Source organism: Drosophila hydei, unplaced genomic scaffold (assembly GCF_003285905.1).
Source record: "Drosophila hydei strain 15085-1641.00,03,60 unplaced genomic scaffold, DhydRS2 tig00000211-arrow-pilon, whole genome shotgun sequence".
In the NCBI taxonomy this organism is placed as follows: domain Eukaryota; kingdom Metazoa; phylum Arthropoda; class Insecta; order Diptera; family Drosophilidae; genus Drosophila; species Drosophila hydei.
The window spans coordinates 3024626-3050511 of NW_022045685.1; the positions used below are offsets into that span (position 1 = coordinate 3024626).

The window sequence follows — 25886 nt, forward strand, 5'->3', positions numbered from 1 at the left end:
TTTTTATTTTAGTTATTTATGTAGTTGAGGGATCGCATCCAGCGGAGCTTGTTTCTGCTGTCAATCGATAAACGGAATATTCTATTTCATTATCTCTCTGACTTAATTACTTATAATATTAACTGTTATATTTCTGAGTAGAAATTACAGCGAAATTATATTTCTTTTCTTTTATAATATTTCAATCAAAGACTTTGAATTTTTCCTGCTTTGCTTTTAATTCGAAAAAAAGCCTGTTGCAACTGCTTTGAGCCGCAAACGAAATGTTGTCCAATATTTAAAGCTTGCTCAATTAATTTATTTTTATTTTTTTTTATTTTTAAAAATTAGTTTTTCTTATTAAGTTTCAAGTGTCAAACACTAATTAGTTATGTATATTTATAGCTGATGCTGTGGCCACTAGCTACTTTATAACGGCGTATATGTGGGTGTGCGTGTGTGTGTGTGTGTGTGTGTGTCCGGCGTGGGAAACACCCACTCTGCAAGTCGTCAGCGAATGCGGAGGCGGCATTTGCCCAAGCGCCTCCTACTTTATTTTTAGAGCGTTTTTTTCCAATTTCACGCTCAATTTTCGAAACTAAACTTGATTTTCCCTATTTTTTTTTCACTCTATTTTATTGTTAATATTTGCGGTTTTCCTTTGGCTATTGAGAGTTCGCCTTCGCTGCACTAAATAAAATATTATGTGGAGCATGCGCACTCACACACACCTACGAACTGCACAATGTATGTAGATACATACATATTATGTATTTAATGGCTTAAGCCGTTTAGTCAACAAAATTTTATGCAAAATTTAGATTTGTTTTTTATACTTCAGATTTTGGTTTTTTTATTACTTTTTTTTTGATTAATTGCCCAATCACAGCACAGCACTATCGAGTTGTTCGCTTGAGCCAAATGATGTGTGTGCGAGCGTGTGTGAGTGTGTGTACATATGTGGTCGGAATTCTGTTGATTCTTTTGCTTGCCTCATCGATTCGCTTCGCACAACACTTAAAAAAAATTGAAGTTAAAATTAAATAAAATTTTCTGCGTTTATTTTTCGGTTTTCGTTTTTCGTTTTTCGTTATTCGTTTTTCCTTTTTATTAATTTTTTGTACTATTGGCCAAGTCCCTGCTGAAGTTCCATGTAACTTGTTGTTGTCGTTGTAGCTATGACAGTTGCTGTTGTTGTTGTCGAAGCGTCGTGATGTACGTGCGTTAGCTCAAGGCTTGGAACGTCTGCTTCCGTGCTCCGTACTACGAAAAATGTGAAATAGCCAGAGATTCACAGCGGCAGCAGCAGCATCAGTCGGCATTCTGCTCCCAATTCGCAGCTGAGCCAATTGTGCCACACACTGATGCGTGCGTATGTGTCTGTGTGAGTATCTCTCTGCGTATGTGTGTATCTCCTGTGTCTGTGTGCGTGGAGGCAAAAGCTTGCAGCCAGCGTTGGCTGAGCATAAACAAGGCGAATACAATGGTTTCTCAATGGGCTTACTGAATGGGCCGAGCGTAACTCACCCATACACAGCCACAGCCGCAGCCACAGCCGCAGCTTGCGCTCACTTGCGCACGCACACAGCATCGATTGCGTAAAACAATGTAAATGTAAATGTAAATGTAAATGTAACTGTAACTGTAACGGCAAGCGCTGCTGATGCTGTAGTCCTTGTCTCGCATTCGCTCTGAGCAAGCTTTTGTTAGTTTTGTTTTTGGTTTTGGTTTTGGTTTTGTTTTTGTTTTTGGCAAAAGTTCGCTGGCTTTGCTTAGCTTTCGCTGGCAAAAATGTTGTGGCACATCACGTTTGAAGCTTTTATCATTGAGTTACATGCAGGGAGCGCACACTTGACTCTCACTCGGCCATGCCAAACAGCTGGCCAAAATCAATTTGCCTGGTCAGCCATTGAGGCTAAATTTGGCCGCTGCCCGCTGACCGCACATCCTCGAAGTATGTGAACTATGCTATATATAGAATCAGGCATGACATTTGCATATCTCTGGCCTCTCTGCATGTCCTTTATGGCAATAGATGATCATGCATACAGAGCTAAGCGACGGCCTGAACAATACAAATGAGATGCAAACTAGAGTACATCTAAAGTACCTGAAATACTTAACATTAATGCTGGCACTTTTCCATGCATGCTACTCATATGTGTGCACGTGTAAGTGAGTGTATCTGTGTGTGTGAGTGTGAGTAGAGGCTCAGCACACCAGATGGCGCCAGGCAACAGCAGCGAAACGGTGACAACCCTAAATGAGCATTGGCATCTCGTGATTCTGAATGAAAGCGTTTGTTACGTGTGCTGCCAGTGGCATGTCGCCCCGGAATGTAATATGCGCAGGCCCAGGGCCTATGCCGAGTGGGCCCACCATAATCATCTTCATCATCAATTAGAGCAAGAGCAAGTCGGCAAGTCACAGCAGTAGCAGCAGCAGCAGCAGCAGCAGCAGCAGCAGCAGCAGCATCAGTAGCAGTAGCAGCAGCAGCACCACCAGCCGAAGACGAACGGTAACTGACAGTAATCATTCGTTAGCTAGCAACGGTAGCCGCCGCTCCACACAACCAATTTTGTTGCTGCCCACGACGCGCGCGCCCAGCGATGCGATACAGATACATATACATATATGTTAGATATAGGACGAGCGGGAAAAAGTGAATGAGAAATCGTAATTTTTTTGAGGGCGTCCGTGTTATTCGTAAGCCTCATTCGACGTGTTAAATTCGTTTGGTGTTTCGTTATTATTTCTTCTTCCTGTTGTTGTTTTTCTTGTTTGTTTTGTGGCTTACAGCAAATTAATATTTTAAGCACTTGCCTGTGTCTGTGTGTGTGTCAAGATAACTTGCTAGAAATCTTTTAGACCAATACCAAAATGCTTGCAATGTCACACACACACACACACACACAGACAGAGAGAGAGAGAGAGTGATATATTTATTCCATTATACTTTGTGCCTATAAATGTGTCCTTTAAAAATAGAGCATTTGAATGCGGCACAGTTGCCAATTTTATTTTCTTCCTTGGCAGTAACTGCAATGGCGAGCAGAAAAAATAAAACAAAAACAACAACAGAAACAAGAGCTAAAATGGGTCAAACGCTGAAAAGGCAAACAGATGAAAAGTATAGGCAAACAATCGCACATACGTCCATGGCAGAGCAACAATGATGAGGGCCACATTAACGAACAGAAAATACTATATAGCAGGGGGCAGAAGAAGCAATGCCACGAGACGCTCTCACAATGCGCTATTAGGGAAAACATATTTATGTACTCGTGCACACTTACATCTAGATTTTCGAGCATATTTATGTGGCAGAAAAATGTCTGTCATTAGTTAACCATTAGCAGCTTGAGCATATTTTCAGAATCTTCTGTTGTGCGAAATGCATATATGCATGTGGACTTAGCCTTTATTTTGAATAAGCATAAATTATTGATAGCTGAGCATTCGATGCTGGGGCACAAGCACTGAGCTCGAAGGACATGCATATAAACAAACACTTATCAGACTGCTGAATATTCTATGTCATTGAATGACGAGAGAAAACAATTAGAAAGAGAAACCTTCAAAAGCCTTTTTTATATATCTATATATATGAGTTGAAGTATGTGTAACGACTTAGCTTTCGAGTCACGTGATGTGCTTATCAAATCTAACTGTTCGCCCATATAGATATATATACACTTGTGCAACGTTATCAAAATCGAGGCTAACTATGCAGCGCTAAGAACGGCAAGCGAAAGAAAAAGCAATTGAAACAGATTAAGTTGGGCGATGCCATTCGGAATGAAAGTGAAAACGTCAGCGGAGACGATGCCAACGAGTTGAGAATCGCAGAGAGGAGAGCAACAGCAACGGTTAACTGCCGCCAATATGACGAGTTTTGGCCATCTGGGCGTCTGCTACAGCCTCCTGCTGCTGTTAATGCTAAGCGCCCAGCTAACTGTCGTACGGTAAGTCGTCCCGCCATCTCCCTCTTCCAATCTCTCCTCATATGACACTACACACGCCTCTCGACAGCTGCAAGCGAAAGGAAATGCTCGCTGGCCGCTTAGAGAACGTTACGCAGACGATCTCAAAAATCTTGCAAGGCTATGATATACGGCTGCGTCCCAATTTTGGCGGCGAGCCATTGCACGTGGGCATGGATTTGACTATAGCCAGTTTCGATGCGATCTCCGAAGTGAATATGGTAAGGCGCGCAGACAACTTGCTTCATCTATATTGAAAACTCAAAGTCTATCCATTTACAGGACTACACCATAACAATGTACTTGAATCAGTATTGGCGCGACGAGCGCCTGGCTTTCAACATCTACGGACCGTACTATGATTCCGATGCCGACGACGATGGGGTCAATGATGTCCTGACGCTATCTGGCGACTTTGCCGAGAAGATCTGGGTGCCAGACACATTCTTTGCCAACGACAAGAACAGGTCAGTCATATATATACATATATATTTATTTATATGTATTCCATTCATGCTGGGCACAGCTTTCTGCATGACGTCACCGAGCGCAATAAGCTGGTGCGTCTTGGTGGCGATGGCGCTGTTACCTACGGCATGCGCTTCACCACAACACTCGCCTGCATGATGGATTTGCACTACTACCCACTGGACTCACAGAACTGCACCGTGGAAATCGAGAGCTGTAAGTCAAGATCTTCAGCTAATCAAATTCCTTTCGTTTACCTCTCACTGCCTACTCAGCTCATAGCTGTTCCATGCCAAATCTGAATCTCAATCTGAATCTCTTTCGCAGACGGTTACACGGTCAGCGATGTGGTCATGTACTGGAAGCCGACGCCGGTACGCGGCGTCGAGGATGCCGAACTGCCACAGTTTACGATCATTGGGTATGAGACCAATGATAGAAAGGAGCGCCTGGCCACTGGGGTCTATCAGCGGCTGTCGCTCTCCTTCAAGTTGCAGCGCAACATTGGATACTTTGTGTTCCAGACATATTTGCCCAGCATACTGATTGTGATGCTATCCTGGGTATCATTTTGGATTAACCACGAGGCGACGAGCGCACGCGTTGCGCTCGGTATCACAACGGTGCTGACCATGACAACGATCAGCACCGGTGTGCGGAGCTCATTGCCTCGCATCTCCTACGTGAAAGCCATCGATATCTATTTGGTGATGTGTTTTGTGTTCGTCTTTGCGGCGCTACTCGAATATGCTGCAGTCAATTACACGTACTGGGGCAAGCGGGCCAAGAAGAAGATTAAAAAGCTGAAGGATTGTGATCGACATAAAATAGGTAGGATTTTGCCAATATTCCAGCTGCAGACATCTCCCGAATCTCGGACATTCTTAACAACATTTCGCTGTCTCTGTTCGGCTGGCAGGTAAACTGGAGAAATCCGAAACGTGTTCAACCACAGAAGACATTATTGAGCTGCAGGACGTGCGCATGAGTCCTATACCTTCGTTGCGCAAAGGTAACTACAATGTAACCCTCGGCTCCATTGGCACCGAGACCATGGACTTGGCCAAGTTTCCGCCAAGTTTTCGCATAACACGCAACTATGGAACAGGTCGCAGCCAGCTGCGGCATCGCGGCCAAAGAGGTAACTGACTGAGATGAGCTATTCGCATCAATTGCTAACTCTCACTCTCTCTCTCTCTCTCTCTCTCTCTCTTACTCGCTCTCTCTGCCTGTCCCACTCTTGACAGCAGGCATCTCAGCGCGTCCACGCATGATGCACGCCATTAAGAAGAGCGCCTCGGCCATTAGGGCGACAATACCAAAAATCAAAGATGTTAACATTATCGACAAGTACTCCCGCTTGATATTCCCGATTAGCTTTTGTGCTTTCAACCTTGGCTACTGGATCTTCTACATATTAGAATAAGTAGTTGCGGCTAGAAGTGTTAGTAACGTGTACTTACCCAAGTATCATTGCCCCCTGGCCACCACCTGCTGCCCTCCCACTGATGAACTATATGGTATATATATATATATTGACATTGACCAATTTATATAAATGGAATGATAAACCCGCAACATATACATATGCGATATACACACACACACACACAGTCAACAAACACGCACACACACGCACACAGACACACAGACGCACACATATGAGTATATATAGTTTAGTATTGCTATTCACAATAGGTAAATCACAGTAAATGTGTTCCCGGTAATTTGAAAATTTAGGTACAGATTAATTAAGTACGAGTTTAGCCAAATTGTACAAGGAATTGGTATGCATTTGGCCACATCTAACAGCACGAGCTGCTCAGCATAATTCAACGGATCAACGGTCCACGGCAGCAGCTCGATGTGTCGCGAATAATTTCACTCTTGTTCAATCAAGTGCTTTTCATTGTTGTTCACAATATTCACAATATCATCGAGATCATTTACTGTATATTTCTTAGAAATGTTATTTAAATGGTTTACATATTTTACACAAATCGCATTTTTTCTTTATGCGGGCTGAAAACTTTGGTGGGCTTTTCAGAAACAAGGACTGATGACGATGGCGTTGGCTGCCGAGCGGCTCGCAAGCTCTGCCAAATCGAAGCGCCCTTTAACTGGTTTCAAGGCTTAAACACTTTGGGAATTGTAAGCAATTCATATATTTATAGATGCGTAAATCATGTTTAAGAGTACAACTTTATTTGATTGGGGAAAGCAAAATGGACTTAGCTATAAATTTCAAGGTGTATGTGCCAAGCCGTAGCTAACATCTAGAAAGGCTACCAAGCGCCTTAGGCCTTAATCATCGACCAGGAAAACTCCTTCTTGTACATGCCGTAGGCCAGCCAGTAGAGCAAATTGAACAGCGCAAATGTCATGGGAAAGGCAACGCGCGCCACTCGATCAATCAATGAAATGCTGTTCACGTAGCCGGCACCCTGGCGTCCCTGTTCGCTCTTCTCGGCGGCCGCATCGCGTTCGCGCTGCCTGCGAAACTTGTCATCGCCCTTGAGACAGAGCCACATCTGACGCATGCGGGAGACGGCGGGCGGCTCGGTTTGAGTGGTGCGCTCCATGGTCGAGGCGTGCGAGGAGAGCCTTGGAAATATATGAGCTGGCTCCTGCTGCTGGTTCTGTTGGAAACGTATAGAAAAGACAGAACACAGTCGAGTGCGTGCTTCGGGCTGGCAAACAGTGGGGGCAACTCACATTGTAAATGGGGCAGCTGAAGGTGTTGCGTTTGGGATAGCCACCACCAGCAGCGCCACCATTGAGCTCCGCTGGCAAAGGCAGCTCGCAATGCAGGGCATCGTGGTCGGCAAAGACAAAGACATCGCTATCCGAGTTGGCTGGCTCGCTATCGTCGCTGGCCTCGGCCGCATCGGCTATTTCGCCCGTGGCGTAGCCAAGCGCACCAATATCCTCCCACTCATCGTCCAGCCGGGGTATTTCGCCGCTGCCCAGCTTTGTAAAGTAATGAACGCCAGCGAACTCCAGCAGCGTGGCAATGCAGTAGAGGAAACTCATCAGCAGAAACCAGTCCAGGGCCGTGGCGTACTTAACCTTGGGCAGATCGGTGCGTGAGTCCAAGCTGATAGTCGACAATGTAAGCACAGCCGTCACGCAGAGCCCAACCCGATCGCTGGTCGCTTCGCGATGTATCCAGAAGGAGACCCAAGACAGCACCACAATCAATATGCAGGGCACATAGACCTAAGGAACGGACGGCCTAAGCAACCGAAATCAAGAGATCTGCAACTCACCTGTATCAAGAAGTAGCCGGTGTGGCGCTTCAGATTGAAGGCCACATGCAGCACGCTGAAGTCGCCCTCGCGGCGCGTGGAGGTGAAGTTGCGGTGCATCATGCTAATCAAATCGAACTGGTTGAGCGTCATGCCTGGCACAAAGGAGACAGCGTCATCATGGTTTTGCCACTCGTAAACCAGCTGCTGATTGGTGTAGCCATCTGCAAAGGCGGATTATTGGCAATGGGAGGAAAAACAAGGCATTGACGAATACCCACAGCTGCCAATGATAAGTGGGCACGATTGGCGGTCCATCGGAAAGTTCTTCAGTTCCATTGGACAAGTGGCCTTGATGGTGAGCCTGCAAACGGAGCTGATTAAAGAAGCTGTCGACTTTGAGTGGCGAGCATTGGTACTACCGCATCGAGTAGAGGATGCCACCGTCCTGGTCCAGTCTCAGCAGCTTATTGGGCACGGTAATCGTGTGTATGTGCGAGTGCTTGCCATTGTAGAAGTAGGTGTCGGGCCGCCAGATCTTGTCCAGCATCTTAATGCTCAACGACAGACTCTTGATGGGGCCCTGAAAGCTCAGCCGCTTGTCGCGCCAATACTGGCGGAAATAGCAATCCATTGAGTAGTCCATGTCCAGCTCCGACACGGGTCCCATGCTGCGTATCAAGATGTTAGTGCGCACCACCGTCGGCAGGCCCTGGCCATGGGTGGGCAGCTGCGACTGCTCGTAGCGCTTCAATAGGTTCTCCAAAATGCTCGATATGTTCCGGCTCAGCATATCCGCCGATGCTGTACGCGGTCGGGCCTTACGCAGCGGGCCACCTGCTCCATAGGCACTCGTATCATTGACATAGCGCCGACTGAGGCGACTTTTGCCCTGGACGGTTGAGAGAGCGCGAAAGGATTCGTATATGCGACTGGCCTTGAACTCGCTGGTTATCAAAGGCATCTTGCTTGGCTGCGCCCTGACAGACAATGGCCCCACCTGCTCAACTGTGGTAATGCTGTCACCCCCATGCCGCTCCAGCAGGCTTAAGTAAATCAAGAAGCTGTGGAAGAGTTCACATAGACCAAAGAAGAAGACGAACTTTCAGCTTAAGTCCTCATTGTGCGGAGTGTGTTAAGTGCATCTGGGACTCTAGTTCTATTTAGCCAGCTGCAAATTGTCCACATATTGCCTATGGAGTGCAGCTGAGCACTCGTCAGCGAAATGAAGTGTCCCGAAACAGCCTAACAGCTCGATGGTAGCAATTCACGTTTCATAATTTTCATGGGTTTTGCTTTCAGCATTGTTCAACACTTGAAGTAGTTTTAGTAATTAAACACTTGAGCCGTAAATTGTTAAGCCAAAGTGAGTCAAGAACATGTAACGCGTCCAACAAGATACCTCTTAAGACGCCAGAGCTTAGCATTACTATAAAAATATACTTGTCTTGGCTTGAGGAAATTTTCTTTGATTTTATTATGAAGCCAAATTTACTGAAAATGCTGAAGAATTTTTATTTTTTTGCTTTCAACTTGTAGCTCAGGCAACCCGCCTTTGCCGTTGTTAAGAGGTATAGAAAGTGTGACATTTTTGAACAATGGCAACAACGTCGGCGTTGGCGTCACTGGCAACACGAAAAGTACAACAACAACAAGCACAAAATACCGTTTACAGGATAACAAAAGAATGCCAGGATAATTTGTACAGTATGCCCATGACTAAGCAAATATGTTTTCCATTTGTTTGCCTCTTACATGCACATGGCTTACATCAACTCAATGGATTTTCTAGTTCAAAAATATTTGAGAAACTTTCAGAATTTTTTAAAAATTATACCATCTTTGGTTTTCTCCTTGAAAATCGTACAAATATGTAAATTGCTCATACGCTCCGTGGTGCTAGAAGTAAACTTTTCATGAAGAGATTTGATGGCAACTAAAAGCTGATGAAACGAAACTCAAGGTGATCTTCATATAAGATCTGATCTGGCTAAACAAACAAACTGCATCCTTATATAGTATTATCATAAAATATTGCCAGCTTTAGCCTTTATATAAACACTCTGATAACAACTTCTATGCGAATTGCTGATTAGAATGGAGGCATATTGATTACGTTGTGAGTTAATATTTATAAATTTGTAAATAGCTTCAGTTAGATGAGCTGTTTGTGGACTTGTGAAGTTCTGAACTGGGCGGGCTAATAAGAAATGTCGCAACATTTCTGGCACCACTGTGCCATGTGTTCTGTTTACTGGCCGCGGGTGCTTTTTAAGCTTTTGAACCGCTTAATAATAAAAAAAAAATGCGAAAAAAAGCAGAAACAACAACAAAACCAGACCGTGTTATTCAGTTCACGACCTTGCGACCGCTTCCAATGATGTGCTGGGGTAATCTTGGCGTTTAGGCGTGAGTGTCTGCAAATTTGTGTCGATGTCGATGTCGATGTCATGCCCCCGGGCTAGTCTTATGCAATGGACTTAGAAATGTGCTCGCATATGTAGGCTCTTAATTACTTCCTTTCAAAATGCACTCTCTCTCACACACACACACACATAGGTATATGTGTATAGTTGTCGTAGTATGCCAACTTTATAATGTAGCGTGTGTAGCCGGCTGGGTTAGTGCAGCGCACTCACTTAGCATTTTTGCGCTTGTCAATCTCCACCACCCACTTGGCGACAAAAAATTGCTTGATTCGCAAAATAATAGTTACATGTACTATGCACACACTTGTGTGCACACCCACACACACACACAGGAACAAGTCCTTAAACAGCCACAGCGAGACGGCTTAAAATTCAGCATCGAGCACAATGGCTTTGTTCGAAATTGAGTTTGGCTTTTGGCATTCGTATGCCCTGGAGTTTGACTGAAAGCAATGTGTTAATTGAATTTGAATTTAAGCTGCAGCTCGCCACAGAGATAAAGAGATATGTCTCGCTTGGCAGGCAATCAACTTAAGCACACTGTGTGCATGTATTTGAGCTGATTCCGTGCGGTCCCTCGGCTCGGCTCGGACCACTTGACCGCGTCTGACAGCTATGCAGCTGGCTGGGGATGCTGGCTTGGTGCTCTAGGCGGCTCTAAGTGCCCATGGGCGGGGTGTGTGATTGAGTGATTGAACGGCTGAGCAGCTGAACAGGCAATGCACTGAATATGACATTAGGTCAATTACTTACCTAGCTAAAATCCGCAGCATAATCATGGCACTGGCAATTATCAACTACATGCAGCACACGTATCGCGCGTATTGAACAGCTCAATGTTTTTTACGAGCCAAGCAACAAGCAATCCATCAAAGTTCGATTCCTCAAACGGTAATTGCCTGTGATGCGCTGGCCAAAACTTGCGCTCGTCGCTGTTGCACGCTCGCCGTCTAAATCCCAACAAGGCGGCTGAGTCAAGCCTAAGTCGGCGCTGGCTTTGCATGCACACAGACGGCCATTGGGTCTGGCATGCGCAAAGCATCCATCAAACCCAACACTGTGCTTGCAACATGCAACGCGACCTGTGGCCAATACCTGCTGCTGCTGCTGCGACTGTTCCATCCATCACAACACGGCCTCAACAAGGATCCCCCACAAAGCACGCCGTTGTCTGAGCATTACTTATTTATAGGTAGAGCTGCATTGCCGCATTGCTTAGCCAAGTTAGCAAGCAATATGCAATTATATTGCTTCACAAATGGTTCGTGCTTAAATATTCATTTGCATTCAAGACAAAATTGACAAGGGTCATTTGGCATTTGGCTGCGCTGTGCAGGAATTTATTGCAAAATAAATTAAATTTTATTTAATGTTACTAAAATTTGAATTTTCAAGTTTGTTTCACTTTATTCAAAAATCAACTGTCAACTCGAACTGCTTTGGCGCGGACTTTGCTGGGCTCATCGATAGGCAGCGCTGCGAAAGTATCGATATACAGCAGCTATTGAAATAACGGTAATTTACCATATTTAAAATGGCGATCAGCACGGCCAACCTTTCAGCTTTCGCTTAAGACTAAGCAAATGATGTCAGAATGCAACCATCGAGAGTCGAAGTATTCTCAATGCTTGAGCCATTTGAAGGGCGCTTCGTCAGGGATTCCGCTCAAGTAAGTTCTACACTTGTCGCGCCAACTCAGGTGGCAGTCTGTAGGCAGATTCTATTATGCAAATTCAAATGTCAAAAGTCTTTTTTATGTTGCGCATATAAATAGTTGTCAATTTATTCAATAAAAATCTTCCTATGATCTACTGAAGGGCTCATCAGCTACTGCAACATCAGTGGCTTATCAGATGTGGGAGGGAATGGGCTGCTGCAGACGCGTGTCAAGGAAGGTTTTCAATATGAATACAATTTTGTTGGTAAATATATATTTATATTTAATATTTTAGACGAAGATTTGGACAGACTCATCTCCCTCGCTCCCACTCGCTCTTAGTTGCCTTTTCCGTGTTCAGCTCTCAAGTGAGTTTTGCGTAAATCTCACTCGGCAACTCTGTAGTGCTGAAATAGATCAATTCCAACTCGATCCCAAGTAATACTCTGTTTCACCCAGAAATCGAAAAAAAAAAAAACGAAAAGAAAAACAATTCCAAGTCGAGAACAATTGAAAACTATTTGGGAAAGTTGTAGCAAATAATGCGTTCTATTCTTATCATTCTTATCACATCAAAGTCAAAATGCTCAACCAAATTGTAGACGAATTGCATTTTTTGTTTGTTTTGTTGTTGTTTTTGTTTTTGTTTCTGTTTTCTTTTGCTTTTGTTTTAGTTTTTGAGGTGCAGCTGCCGAAGCTCGTGCTTAGAGATAGATTTTTGCCCAGCGTCAACTGCGAAATGGGAATATCTTAGCGATAGTATCTGAAAGTAAAACAAAATATGGCATTAGCAGGGCCAAATTGTGAAAGTCATGCAATTGCATTTAGCTATAGCCCTGTGTCTGAGCTCAACCCTGAACTGAAGCCAAATCGAACCTCGTTGTTTAGCCCGTCGATAATAATTTACTGTCTGGCGCGGCAAATGGTTGCGGGATGCCAATCCAAGCAGCTCAACTGAGCTCTGCCCTGATGCGCATACGAATATGAAACAAAGCTCAACTTATGTACACGAATATATATATATATATATATATTTATAATTTTGCCAGCAAAATTTTATTGAAAAATTTTCAAATTTTATTTTTGTAATTTTTTTCATTTTTGTTTTGTTTTTTGTATTTCTTTTTTTTTGTTTCTTTCATCGCACCAGACAGTGAAATTATAGTTAATGCATTAAAATATCTATAGTTGTACATATAAAAGAAGTTGTCTGTATATAAAATCAAGTGTATGCATACACACACACGCACACACACACAAGCACACACATGTCCAAATACATGTATAAAATGAGTTAAGTTTTCTATGTACATAATATACAAGCAAATGATACTTGACATGTGTGCGTGTGTGTGTGTGTGTGCATGTATGTGTGCGTGTGTGTGTGCGTGTGTGTGTGCGTGGCATATAGTGCCACAACTTGGCATAGATATGAACATGCATGTTAATAATAACCCTTGAATTGGAGATCATCTCCAACCATCTCTTTGGCAGTTGCATGTGAAAATATCAAACGTATGTGTGAGTGTGTGTGTGAGGAATGAAAAGTTATTAAACTAATATGTATATAAAATTGATATGGCAGCAAGTTGCTATAGCAGTGAGCACAAACCATAGACAAGAACAGATCTTAGTTGGGGTTAGCTTGTAAAAGAGAATTGAGAATTAGCGAAAATTAAATGTGAAATCTAACTAAACGAACTGCCTTAAATTAGCATGTACTATAGTTGTACATATGTGTTCCTTAATAAATACACACACACTTTATATGCGTATGTATGTGAGTGTGTGTGGGTGTGTGTAGTCTGTGTACAGCAGCATATTCAAATTGTTGCTGTATATTTTCCTAGTGAAAACATAAAAACATATACATATATTAAATTTTGATGTTTTGTTTTTTTTTTTTTGCTTTCATATTTTATTTTGTAATAAATTTTAATTGGTTTTTGAATGTTGTGGCTGCTTTTGGTTTTGGTTTTGGTTTTGTATTTTTGTTTTGTATTGGTTTTTGCTTTTGTGTCGTATTACGCTTAGTTGTTAGTTGCTTTTATTATGTTTACTTAAATTAGTTTAGACCACATTATGGACCAGTTTTGCATCCAATTGGCAACTTACAACTAGATTATTATTATTTAATTCTCCTCAGCCTCATACATATGAACGCATCTATGTATCTATGTACATAATTCATTAATTTAACTTAATTGTGTTAAGCGCCATACATTTCAGTTGTTGTTGTTGTTGTTGTTTGCATTTTATTTGTTGTCTTGTGGTATGCTTTTCACTATAATTTTCATTATCATTTTGCTTTTAATATTCGTTTATTATTGTAAGTTTATTAACAGTTAACAGTTCTTTAGAAATGGTTTCAAAAAGTTTATTATAATGAACATTTTTATTCTTCTCTCCAATATTTGTTGCTTTTCTAATATTTCTTGACGAACATACGGTGTGAGGTCTTTACTGTGTGTGTGTGTGTGTGTAACTGCAGTGTCTGCCTGTCTGTCTGTGTGTGTGAGTGTGTGCCAAACTTCTGATGGGCCTTTATTGCTTTCCATCAACTCTTTTCAATATGTCATATGAACTAGTTCGCAAATTGCCAGTGTGTACATATATAAATACATATTTAAATACGAATCGCAACATTTGATGGTTCAGAAATGCTCAATTCCATTTGAACAATACACTTACATATACATACATACGCATGTTTACACATATACGTGTGTGTGTATATTTAAGTGTATTGATTTTGTACTGCTTTAAAAATTAATAACAAAAAAAAAAGAAGATTGTATTTGATCTTGCTAGAGAATAATGCTTGCTTGCTCCGATTGTTTCTATTATAATGTATGTCAAATCTTATGAATGGAATATTCTAATTTCAGTTTGGTTTTTCATGTTTTTCTCTTTGTTTTTTCTTTTTTTTTTATATATTTTCGACCATCGGTTCCCTTGGAAGTGGTGTAAAGAAATTTCTGATCTTGCGCTATACCCGAGAGAAATGATAGTTGAAACACTTAAGGATCAGCAATCAATATCTAATAGTATATGTATACATATATGTATTAGCAACAGATTTAAATTCGTTTTCAGTTTTTCTTTTCATTTTCTTTTCTGAGCGTTCGGTGTCCGGATCAGAAGTTCGGGCATTTATAACTGAGGACCGTCGACAGCAGCAATTTCAGTTTAAGCACATATTGTTCATATATATATATACATATATATTGTGTGTATATATATATATGCGATATGTGAGATTTTTATTATTAATATTTATTTGTTTTCGTTTTTTTTTTGTTTGTTTATTTTGTTGCTTCTCATTTTGGACTAAGTATGTATATAAGTATATTTTTCATATGGGCTTATTGTGTGTTGTGTGTGTGTGGGTGTGTGTGGTTGTGTTGGTTGTGGCTGTGTTGAGCATTCATTGGCGTATAAATTCATATTGGGTTTTTGCATTTCATCCAAGTTTTTATTTTTGCTGCTCAGGTTTAAGTTTGATTTCTAGATAACAATTTATTGGATTTTTCTTTTGTTGTTCACTCGATCTTTGAGTTTTCATTTGCATCGGGTTTTTTATCTCCTGTGTACCGTTTTTTTCTTTTGTTTTTTTTTTTCTTATTTGTAAGTGTCTAATTCATTTATTCAAATATTTAGCCTATTTACTTATATTTTCACGGAACACACGCACGCCTGGGTGTGTGTGTGTCTTTGTGTTTGTGTGTGTCACTGTGTCTGCTGTGTGCCTTTGCACGTGTATATTTATGTATATCAATAACAATACCGTTTCTTTTAGTCTAGTCAATCTAGCTTAGATAATATCATATTTAGCAGCCGGCTACGACTGCGCTTGTCACAATAAAAACCAATCAATATCATTAAGAAATTTACTTACTTGGTATAATTCATAATTCATATACTATATATATATATATATATATATATATATATATATATATATATATATATATATATATATATATATATATAGTATATATATATATATATATATATATGTATATGTATATGTTAGTATATACTTTCACACGCACACAATCGTGTGGTTGCGTCGCTTGAATCAATTTGAGTCAGTTGCTGTCTGTCTGTCTTATGCCTTAACACTTACAATTAAAATACAAAGTTTTTTGTTTTTCTCTAAGTTTTGCTTAAGTTTTTGTAGCTTAACGAAATACTAAATTCCCGAAGGTATTGATTTTCTTCATTTTTACATGGTACATACACGCACACATACACACTTAGATAAGTAAGATCTATGCGACAAAGCGCATCTCTGTGTGTGCGTGTGTGTGTAAGTGTAAGTGTATTTGTGTGCAGTGTGTATTCGTATAGTTAGGAGTACTTATCATATGTATGAATGCGTATAAGTTGTCTTCACTGTGTATGGAAACATATGCACTAGATGAGTTTAGGTTTCTAATGACTTCTTGCATGCATTGTCCGCCAATTCGTTTGCTTTTCTGGGTTGTTGCTGAGTTAGTTTGCCTCGCTTATATGCGTATATATAACTGGCTAATCTCTGTGAACATGCATTCAAGTTATCTATTTGCTAAGAGGGCGGAGGTGGATGCTGGAATGGTGGAATGGGGTAAACAAAGTCTTGCACATAACACACACAACAAAAAGAAATACTTTTAAAGCTGTTTGTCTCCTGGGAATGATACTGAAAAGTATTGAAGCCATATTACATCCGCATAGTGTAAGAGTGCTGCCCGTCTACCGCTGCCCACTGTCCGCTGCCCGCTGTCCGCTGTCCGTTTGGCATCAATTGGGGGAGAGACTTGATGCCGCCTTATCGTCATCCAAGAAAGCTCAGCCAAAGTCAGAGTGGACGATGGCTATGAGAAGACCATCGAAGGCACTTTCCTTATCACCTTTGAGAAAGTCGCTAATATCAATGGCATCCAATTTTTCTAGATCAAAACTAAATGAGTCAATTGGGAAAAAAGGCGCCTGGCTCAGTCTCGCCCACCCGTGAGAAAACTCATTCCTCCAAATCTGGGCGTATATAGTAAGTAAAACTGATTGTGTGTTAAGCTGAACACATTTTCCGAAATAGATTGTGACTTCGCCATTGGCTTTGCATTGAGTACTATGAACGATTGAAATGCATGGCGCCCCACATGGGTCACGAGATAACATTCAGGTCATCTGATGATAAGTCCTAGCCCAGCAATATATATATATATATATATATATATCTTTGATTAGACAACAAATAATATGTAAATGTTGCCTTTAGTTGGATGCAGTTTAGGGGGATTCTCTTTTGTTTTGTTGCGACTTTAATCTACTTATAATTGACACTAAGAAACAATTACGCGGATGTGGAAGGGACTTTTCGATCGAAAACATGCCGAGTGCATAATTCTCGTTAGATTGGCTCATACAAATGTATAAAACATACATATACGTATGTGTACATTATTGTATATAAATATTTATGAAAATGTGCATAGCAATATATGTACATACACACATGTCATTTGCTCGGCTTGCGCTCAAAAGTACATATGGATTTCATCGTTTCATCGTTTCATCGCTTCATTGTTTCATCGGTTTATTGGATTCTTGATTATACTCAATTGGATCAACAACTAGCTAGCTATGTATGTATTTACATATGCTAACATGTCTCTCAACTTTTCATCTGCTAATGCTAACATAGATATATTTGAATTCTTACAACATTCATTCATCAAGTAATGTACTAACTAATGAAACTTTGTTCCATCTCTCTCGCTCTGTCATGGTATCTACGTGCATGCATGCACCACTACAGACCCACACATACATACATACATACATACATACATACATACATGCATACACTCATATATCTTAGTGACTTGTGACTGTGAAAATGAGCCAATGTGATCTTATTCGAACTAATCATAACTTTAGCCATGGCAGCCATGGGCCAGCTAGTGTACATACCAAGTGTTAGTCAGCGCTAAATGCTCAATTCAAGATATATGTATGTATATATTATATGTTATAAGTTTTGTGGTGTTTGCCAAATTGAATCGTCTCAATTTTGTTGATTTGGATTAATTAATTGGTCGGCTGCAAAGCATAAGTTTATGCTATGAATTGTGAACGAGTGAATAATGGCTTAGCTTGGTAATAGATCTATAATTGTTATTGTTACAGATGTTTCGCTTAACGATTAGTATTCTTTTTAACCGTTATCCTTATCATAATAAAACGCATTATGCCTATTATAATGGGTAACCGTTAAGTTATTCAATGTGAATTGGCGGCACTGTGCCTCAAAATCTATCAGTCGTTATCAAATTTGCCCATATCAAGGGTAACTTTTGCATGGCGCATAACGCGAGTGCACAAGAGTATAATTCATAATATTGTTTGTATACATACATACATATACGTATGTATGTAGATAGATATATACGTGTATACGTATCTATCTGCATCATCAGCAATTCTAACGGCAGATACGGGGTCTTGTACATATGTAAATATGATTCGCCTATGTACAATGTTTTTTGTTTTTTGTTTTTTGTTTTTTATTTTTTGTTTTTGTTTTTTGTTTTTTGTTTTGCTTTGCTTTTCGTTTCGTTTTGTTTTTCCTGTTTGGCAATATTAGCTATAGAGATCGAACTAAGTTATAATTGTAACTATAATTTTATATATCATTTTTCTTTATATTTATGCATATATTTCTACGACAAAAAAAACTGTACCTCTAGAACAGGAAATAAATTCTCCTTTATTATAGCACACATTACACAGATTTGTCTTTTAAAGTTTCGTAATACTCGTTATGTTTCGTATATCAGCTGGCTAAGCTATGGTTTCATTATTATTATTATTATTATTATCGATAATATTATTTAGGGGCCGGTTAGGTATGTATGTATGTAGCCTAGAAAGTGCTTTCAAAACGTCTATTATAGTTAATTCCAGCTTCGGGGTTTTTCTTTTATATATATGTATATCATAACAAACGTATGTATGTGTTCAATGTGAGTGCATGCGTCTGCATGTGTTCGTATTTACAATTATTACATTCATTAAGTTAATATTACTTTCTGTTCAGGCGTCGCCGGCACGTCTGAGGTACTTATGTATGTACATACTGGTATGTAATTATGTTAAGTATAAAAATTCTTACATCTACATTCACATTTAAATCAAATACGTGCATACACGCCCCTCTCGCTCCCTCTCTTACCCTCTCTTTCTCTTTCTCTGTCTCTCTCTATGTCTCTGTCTGCCTGTGTGTGTTTCAACATGCATGAAGTTCATCATATGTATGTATGTTTTGTCATTATGTACATATGTATGTGTGTGTGAGTGCAACGGCCTTTAATCAATTATTTGCTTGAATTTTTATTTTTGTTTTTATTTTTTTTAATTTCATTTTACATTTATGCCATTTAGTCTATAACTAGATGTGTGTCTGTGTGTATGCATTGTAAGTACTTACTCGTATGTATGTATGAATGTATGTAAGTATGTATGTTATTAAATATGAGTATGTATGCTAATTGTATTATTTTCAACTTTTGCTTTCATTTTCAGTTTGTATTGTTTTCACTTTCATTTCCCCCTCTTCGCTTTTCTTTTTAGTTTTTTTTTCTTTTTGTCTTTCTTTTAACTATTTAATGTATGCTGAAGTCTACTCTGAACGATTGCCTGCCTGCTGTCAGCCATTTAGATATTGGCCAGAAAACGGAAAAGCCTTACGAGCCTGCCATTGGGCTGAAGCTAAAGATGTTTGAACTGTCAATGCTTATATTCCGGGTAGCAGCCATTCTCGATTATTTGACCGGATTGACTGTTGTTGCTGCTGCTGGTATCGATTGATTGTTGTTGATGCTGATGCTGATGCTGCTGCTGCTGCTGCGGCTGCTGATGATGATGCTGATATTGCTGATGTTGATGCAATTGCAGTTGGTGGAGCTGCAATTGCTGTTGGCTTATGGCTGCCGTGTCTCCCGATTGCGATTGCAACGTGCGGCGTGTAGCTGGTTGGATAACACTTCCACTGCTTTCCGTCTCCGTTGAGGGTGGCGAGGGGTAATAGTCCCTCTGACTTACATTTATACCATTTGGGACGACTGCCATACCCATTATAGAGCTGCTGCTGGCTGCCGCCGCCGCCGCCGCTGCTGCCGCTGCGGAGGATTGATGATCGCCGTGGTGCTGGTGCGGATGCTGATGCTGGTGCATAACGTTGTTCGTTGTAGCTCCCGACATGGGCGCGACGCCGCTGGATTGTTGGGAATCCGACATTGTGCCGGATTGCGGCTGGTCCAATACCACGACGGATACCACATCCTCACTCGCCCACCGGGCTAACTGTTGTTGAGCTTGAATAAAGTCATCACTAGAAAATAATAATCGTAACAGGAACAACGGTACATGGTAAGAACACAAGGGGGGCACATCAGGACACAGGACCATAAGGCTGGGATGTGACCTTCCTCTCACACAGAACAGGAGATACGGAGACACAGTCACAACTGATCGACAAAGCACTTAAGAATCAGAGCCAAGTACGCATTTTTCAAAAGTCTCTCACATGCCAAGGCACAGAATCGATATGTCGGGCATCGTTAACACAAACTCATGATTGTATGCTATAGATAAAGAGCGCATGCACACAATATCAAGGCGGGAGCAATGGTTAAGGAGAAAGGTGAAGAAAGTATACTCTATGTCTATTATTCCTGTACTATCAGCAGCTTATGTTCAGAGTCGTCTCTACTAAAGCCTAAGGTCTAAGGCTCATTTAAGCCAACTGGGGTAAGCCACTTGGATGGATAGATCATTCTAGAGCACAAGCAATTGAGGCCGCGTTTTGGTAGCTGGAATTCAATAACTACAAAACAGGGAAATGAGAAAAGGATTTGCGGGTTGCATGATATTTTCTCCACGAATCTTATTCAGACTTCCACAGAACTTTGATGTAGCAGCAATCAAGGTGATCAATCAGTGATCAATGATAAGGGAAATGGTGTCGCCCATGAAGTTTGCGCAAGGAATCGAAGTTTATAAAGCAGGAAAACTCTAAAAATTTGTGATTTTACCAGCAATTTGACCTAGAGAGCAGCACAGAGGCCGGCCTATGGAGCTAACAAAGGAGTGTGAATGTTAAGACGATGGACTGGCTGACTGCGATGGACTGTTGCGAATGGGAGGCGATTGGGTGCGACAGTGACTGAGGTGGAGAGACAGAGACTTACCTTTCGCTTTCGGGCGTCTCCTGTGGATCAAGTCGCGTGTCGAGGGCGCCGCGCTCATGATGATCGGCGCTCTCATAGATGCCCTCGTCATCCTGGTGCAGGTGCGTGTGCGACGAGTGGTGCGATGAATGGGGTCCGTGTGTGGCATGTCCATGGGCGTGCGAATGGTGTGTATGGTGTCCGAATGCGTGCGGAGAGTGCGACTGATGCGTTGTATGGCGGCCAGTGGGCGCCTGCGTGCGGTAGCGTCCGCCGTAGGCAAAGCGCGAGTCCTCGTCAGAGCGGGGCCGACAACGGCTGCTGTAAGACGGGTGGATTGTAGCGGTTTTCTGAGATTGAGCTGCTTGCTGATTCGAGCTGGCGAGATCAAAAAGCAGAAAGCAATCAAAGAGTCTTTAGCACAATTGAGCAATACAAACAAACGGAAGCCAAACCAAAGCGTAAAACGGGATGGGATTGGGAGAGACCGAGACCGAGACCGAGTATATAAGACAGAATCGATAACGACACGGAAACATCGTTACAATCAATAAAAATATATTTTCTAAAAAAAACATACGAAATAATACACCAAAAACCATTTTTGCTTTGATTGCAAGTCAGAGGAGAGCGAACCCTATTTCGTATCTGACTATATATATAGAGAGAGAAGGGTCCATGGATGTTTGGAAGCCCTTATCATTTAAGGGGAGGCAATTGTTATTTTTGTTTTTTGTATTTGTCATTTGTTTTTGGTAGGCGTGGCAACGCTTGTGAAACCAACCTTTATCACACAAGATATTCCAGTCTGAAGCCTGCAAGAAATGCGAATAGAAAGTTGCGTTGGCTAAAGTTCAGTATAAATATCAGTCGTCCAAAGCGGACAGCATACATGCTCATCTTTGTTTATTGTATGTGTGTCTGTGTGTTGTGTGTGTATGTTAAATGCGCTTGTTCCAGTTTGCTCTATGTTGCAATGTCTGCAAATGTTGTGAAGAATGTTAAAGCCATATATGTTGATTAAACGCTAGAACGCCATTAATAACTGTGTGTGAAGCAATTGCCGCTACATTCGATCAGGTTATATAGAGTTTGTATAGTAATTTTATGCACAACTGGGTGATACGATAAAACGAGTACAAATAATACTTATTGCGGTTATAAGACAAGCATTTCGGTACTGTTCTATTAAAGTACATACGTTTGGTTTTTTGTTCAATCGCAATGCACACAGCTGTTGAGTACATTCCATAAAATATTAGAGTACGTGTACGAGTACCAGCAAATCCTACGCTAAGTCAAACAAGGTACGAGTAAGGTTAGGCGTGTATGCGTGTATCTGTGTCTCTCTCAGACTGTGTGTGTAGGTGTGTGTGTGTGTTAGATGCAAAATAAATGTAACTCCTATGTATGATAAGCATTTATCGGATTTGTCGGACTCGGCGTTAATATTTTGGTTTGGGGATTTGTTGGGTATTTGGATTGGCATTAAATAAAAATAGAAATAGAAATAGAAATAGTAATAGTAATCGAAATCGAAATCGAAATCAAATATGAATTCGACACTAACCCTTGCGAGGACTCACTACAAGCAGCGGAACTATCTAATCTATAGTGACGATCGGCCTCGGTTTCCGACATGCGTATATCCTCGGAGCCACTGGGACTCATGTGACGCGACGAGTGATGCTCCAGCTGCCTGATCAGATCCTCCAGATTGCGTATGCGCAGCGGCCCAGTCGATGGGGCATCATCCTCGTCCGTTGGCTGCTGCTGCAGAGCGAGTCCGGTTGGCTGATGTAGCTGATGTTGCGATCGATGGTGATGCATGAGCGAACCGCCATGGCTGATCGCGTTCCCCAAGCCAGCAGCACCACTAACACCGCCAACACCACCACCCACACCTCGTACGCCACTCATGTCGGGGCCCAGCGTCAAGCCACCGAGCCCGGAACCACTGCCATCCATCAAGATAGCATGGGCTGTGGCACTGTCGCATATATTCTCGCGCGAGCTCGACTTGGAGCCGCTGGCCCGCTTGTACGTCTCCGCTGTATAGCCCAGCTGGGCGTTGCTACAGTCCTGCAGCGTTTTGCGCAACATCTCCTCGCTGAGGCTGCCACTGCCGACGGGCGTATTGCCAGTGCCGGTGCCGCGATGCGAAGCCGCATTGCGCAGCGCCTCCAAAATGTCCTCATGATAGCCGTTGAGAGATTTCAAAGTACGCTCCACCTCCGAGGCAGCTGCACCACCAATCGTTGACGCCTGTGTGCCGTCCTGTGTAATCAGCTCTAGATTGTCCGACTGGCTGTCATCGCACCACTTGTCTTTCAGCTGCTCGCCGTGCACAAGTCCATAGCCGTGCTTCTTCAGTATGCCCTTCTCTGTGGCGTCCGATCGTATTCACACGTTGTACATGCAAAAGAACATACAAATGTTGGTAGAGTCAGACAGCAGAGGGTGCACAGAGCTCGTCGTATACAGTAGTGGAAGTAGTAGTAGCAGTGGTAGTAGAGTTAGTAGTAGAAGTAGTAGTGGAAGTGGTAGTAGAAGTAGTAGTATATGTAGTAGTAGAAGTGGTTGTAGAAGCAGTAGTATATGTAGTAGTATGTAGTAGTAGAAATAGTAGTAAAAGTTGAAATAGAAAGAGTAGTAGAAATAGTAGTAAGTGTGAAAACTGAAGTAGTAGTAAAATTAAGAGTAGAAGTAGCAACATTAGTAGTAGAAGTCAGAGTAGTCGTTGCATTGGCAGTAGTAGAAGCAGCAACTGTATTAAAAAAAGGCATAGTAGTAGTAGAAATATTTGTAGTAAAAGTAGTAGTAGTAGTAGTAGTAGTAGAAGTCACAGTAGAAGTAGCAGTAGAAGTCGTAGTAGAAGTAGCAACAGTAGTAGTGGAAATCGTTATAGGAGGAGCACAATAGAAGAGCAATAATAGTAGTAGAAATCGTAGTAGTAGCAATACTACTTTTAAAGACTTCTTAGCAACAGTAGTAGTAAAATAGTCGAAAAATTTCAATAGTAAAAGTACAAAATAATAAAATAGCAATAGTAGTGGCAGAAGTCATTGTAGTAGTAGCATTCATTAGTAGCATTAGTAGTAACAGTGGCAACAGTAGTAGTAGAATTCGTCTATTGTTACTCAGTAGTAGAGGGCGTAGTATAAGTAGTAGTAGAATTCGTAGTAGAAATCGTCATAAAACTAACAATACTAGAAATGACAGTAGCATTAGTAGTCGCAGCAGTAGTAATAGTAGTAGAAGCTGTTGTGTTCGTACTGTTAGCAGTAGAATTAGTAGATATAGTACAGATTACGGCAAAATAAGTCACTTATTTACAATAATTTGTTCAGTTCAATACTTAAATCGAGTATCTACTCCTACTTAACCCCGTATAATCTTATGTTGCTTATACATTGAAGTTCCTTATAAATATTTTAGATTTATATTCCTCGAAATTTACATTATTATATAAATATTTACAAAGAAAATCACAAAAAACTTTCATCGCGATATATTAATCGAAAATCGATTATATTTGTATGTAGGTCGGAACATTATCGAGCATAGAGTATTAAGAAATTGGAGCTGTTTCCAAGGCCAACACTTAAATTACTTTAAAATTAAAGATTATTTATATGGCTATCTTGAATTATCAAATTATATATATATTTTATTACGTATCGAAGGTATTTTGTTTATAATTTAAAATGTAGAAAAACCAAGCGCGATTTTAATAAGTTTATCTAAAGTTAAGTTAGATAAAAAGTTATTAATTAATTATAATAAATATATATATTTTAGCGTTAGGAAACACTTGAGGAAAACCTTGGAATGCTGTAAGAATATATTATTTAACTGTTAGGCTAAGTCAAAGAAGCTTTGTAAGAGAACGAACAAATTATTCTAATATTTTGGAATGCAGCAAAAGTTATCGATAAACTTTGTGTGTATTAGAAATAATAATGAGTTAGACAAACAGATATGTGTGTGTATGTATGTGGAGGTGTGTGTGAACAGTGTATACAACTAGCTTTACAATATGTATGGCAAGTCCTTAAGTCCTCAGCGCCCGAGTGAAGCAAAGGACACTTGTATTTAGTTATAAATTCGTATCGAGTAGTATTGTATATAGGGTAACTAGCTTAAGACTACAAATAAATTTAAGAACGTTGAACATATTGTATTGCAGTGTATCTGCAGATATTAACAGGAAACGGCAAAGGCACTGAGTTATATAAGTTAAGTTATATGTATATATTTATATATACTAGATAAGAACGTCAATTACTTGGTATACCTATGCATAGCAATATGATACGTATACGATATTTGGCTGAGAACTGTGTGAGATGATGGCCGCTAGTGAATGAATATATGAACACATATACATATATATAGTGATAGACATATATATACATATATATATATATATATATATATATTGATGTGTACGGTTATGTATAGGGAATGTTTTTATTAACCTGCATGTGATTGATCGTCCTCACCACCCGTCGTATAGCGACGTCCATGTAGGTTCTTATCCCTGCATGAAATGGGAAAGAAAACAAACGGAAAACAAATATGATAGAGAATTGCATAAAAGACATAAACGTAACGAGGCGTGTTAAGTGGAACTGGGTGGTGGTGGTTGTTGTTGTTCTTTTTTTTTTTTGGTTATGCATTGAAAGATGGAATTACTCACCTGAATCCTGCCTGATTGGCATACACCAATTTGCTGGAGCCATCCAAGGATACCTCCTCGACGGAATGATGGTTGGGCGCCGTTGCCGCACCGCCGTAGCCCTTGGGTATGGGTTTTTTCGAGAAAGGCGGATCGTACTTAAGGGTGGTTGTCTTGCGTCTATGTTGATGTTGATATCGACGTCAGAGTTGTTTGGTTGTTTTTG

General features: G+C 40.9%; 3 protein-coding genes across 15 annotated transcripts in view; 1 reads left to right on the plus strand and 2 right to left on the minus strand.

Moving 5' to 3' along the window:
• Positions 1–2462: 2462 nt before the first annotated feature.
• LOC111598415 (gamma-aminobutyric acid receptor subunit beta-like) lies at positions 2463–6001 on the plus strand. Of its 3 annotated transcripts, none has more exons than XM_023313655.2 (8): positions 2463–2497; positions 3664–3944; positions 4012–4183; positions 4245–4429; positions 4489–4646; positions 4758–5261; positions 5350–5571; positions 5678–6001. In XM_023313655.2, exons 2-8 carry the CDS (start codon positions 3865–3867, stop codon positions 5854–5856), a joined length of 1500 nt encoding a protein of 499 aa, XP_023169423.1. In that variant the 5' UTR covers positions 2463–2497; positions 3664–3864; the 3' UTR covers positions 5857–6001. The 3 variants fall into 3 exon arrangements, with proteins under 3 accessions (XP_023169423.1, XP_023169422.1, XP_023169424.1); XM_023313654.2 differs by lacking the exon at positions 2463–2497 and adding an exon at positions 2532–2685; XM_023313656.2 differs by lacking the exon at positions 2463–2497 and having other exon boundaries at positions 3865–3944; positions 5681–5856.
• Positions 6002–6628: 627 nt separating this feature from the next.
• Positions 6629–11422, minus strand: LOC111598413 (gamma-aminobutyric acid receptor alpha-like). Its single transcript, XM_023313652.2, has 6 exons — positions 10861–11422; positions 8101–8742; positions 7960–8042; positions 7700–7902; positions 7146–7649; positions 6629–7069 (listed from the first exon to the last, which is right to left on the minus strand). The coding sequence occupies exons 1-6, from the start codon at positions 10884–10886 to the stop codon at positions 6728–6730; spliced, it is 1800 nt and encodes a 599-aa protein (XP_023169420.1). The 5' UTR covers positions 10887–11422; the 3' UTR covers positions 6629–6727.
• A 963-nt stretch (positions 11423–12385) lies between these two features.
• Positions 12386–25886, minus strand: part of LOC111598447 (disintegrin and metalloproteinase domain-containing protein 11) — a 34231-nt gene continuing 20730 nt past the window's right edge. For 4 of the 11 annotated variants that reach the window (XM_023313693.2, XM_023313694.2, XM_023313692.2 and 1 more), the window contains exons 19-23: positions 25682–25840; positions 25461–25522; positions 22550–23363; positions 21001–21357; positions 19362–20141 (exon numbers count right to left, since the gene is read on the minus strand). In XM_023313693.2, the coding sequence (XP_023169461.1) occupies positions 19538–20141; positions 21001–21357; positions 22550–23363; positions 25461–25522; positions 25682–25840 (1996 nt within the window). In that variant the 3' untranslated portion in view covers positions 19362–19537. Of the gene's footprint in view, positions 12528–19361; positions 20142–21000; positions 21358–21763; positions 21795–22549; positions 23364–25460; positions 25523–25681; positions 25841–25886 lie in introns of those variants that run through there. The other 7 variants (XM_023313697.2, XM_023313695.2, XM_023313703.2 and 4 more) reach the window with 5 other exon arrangements.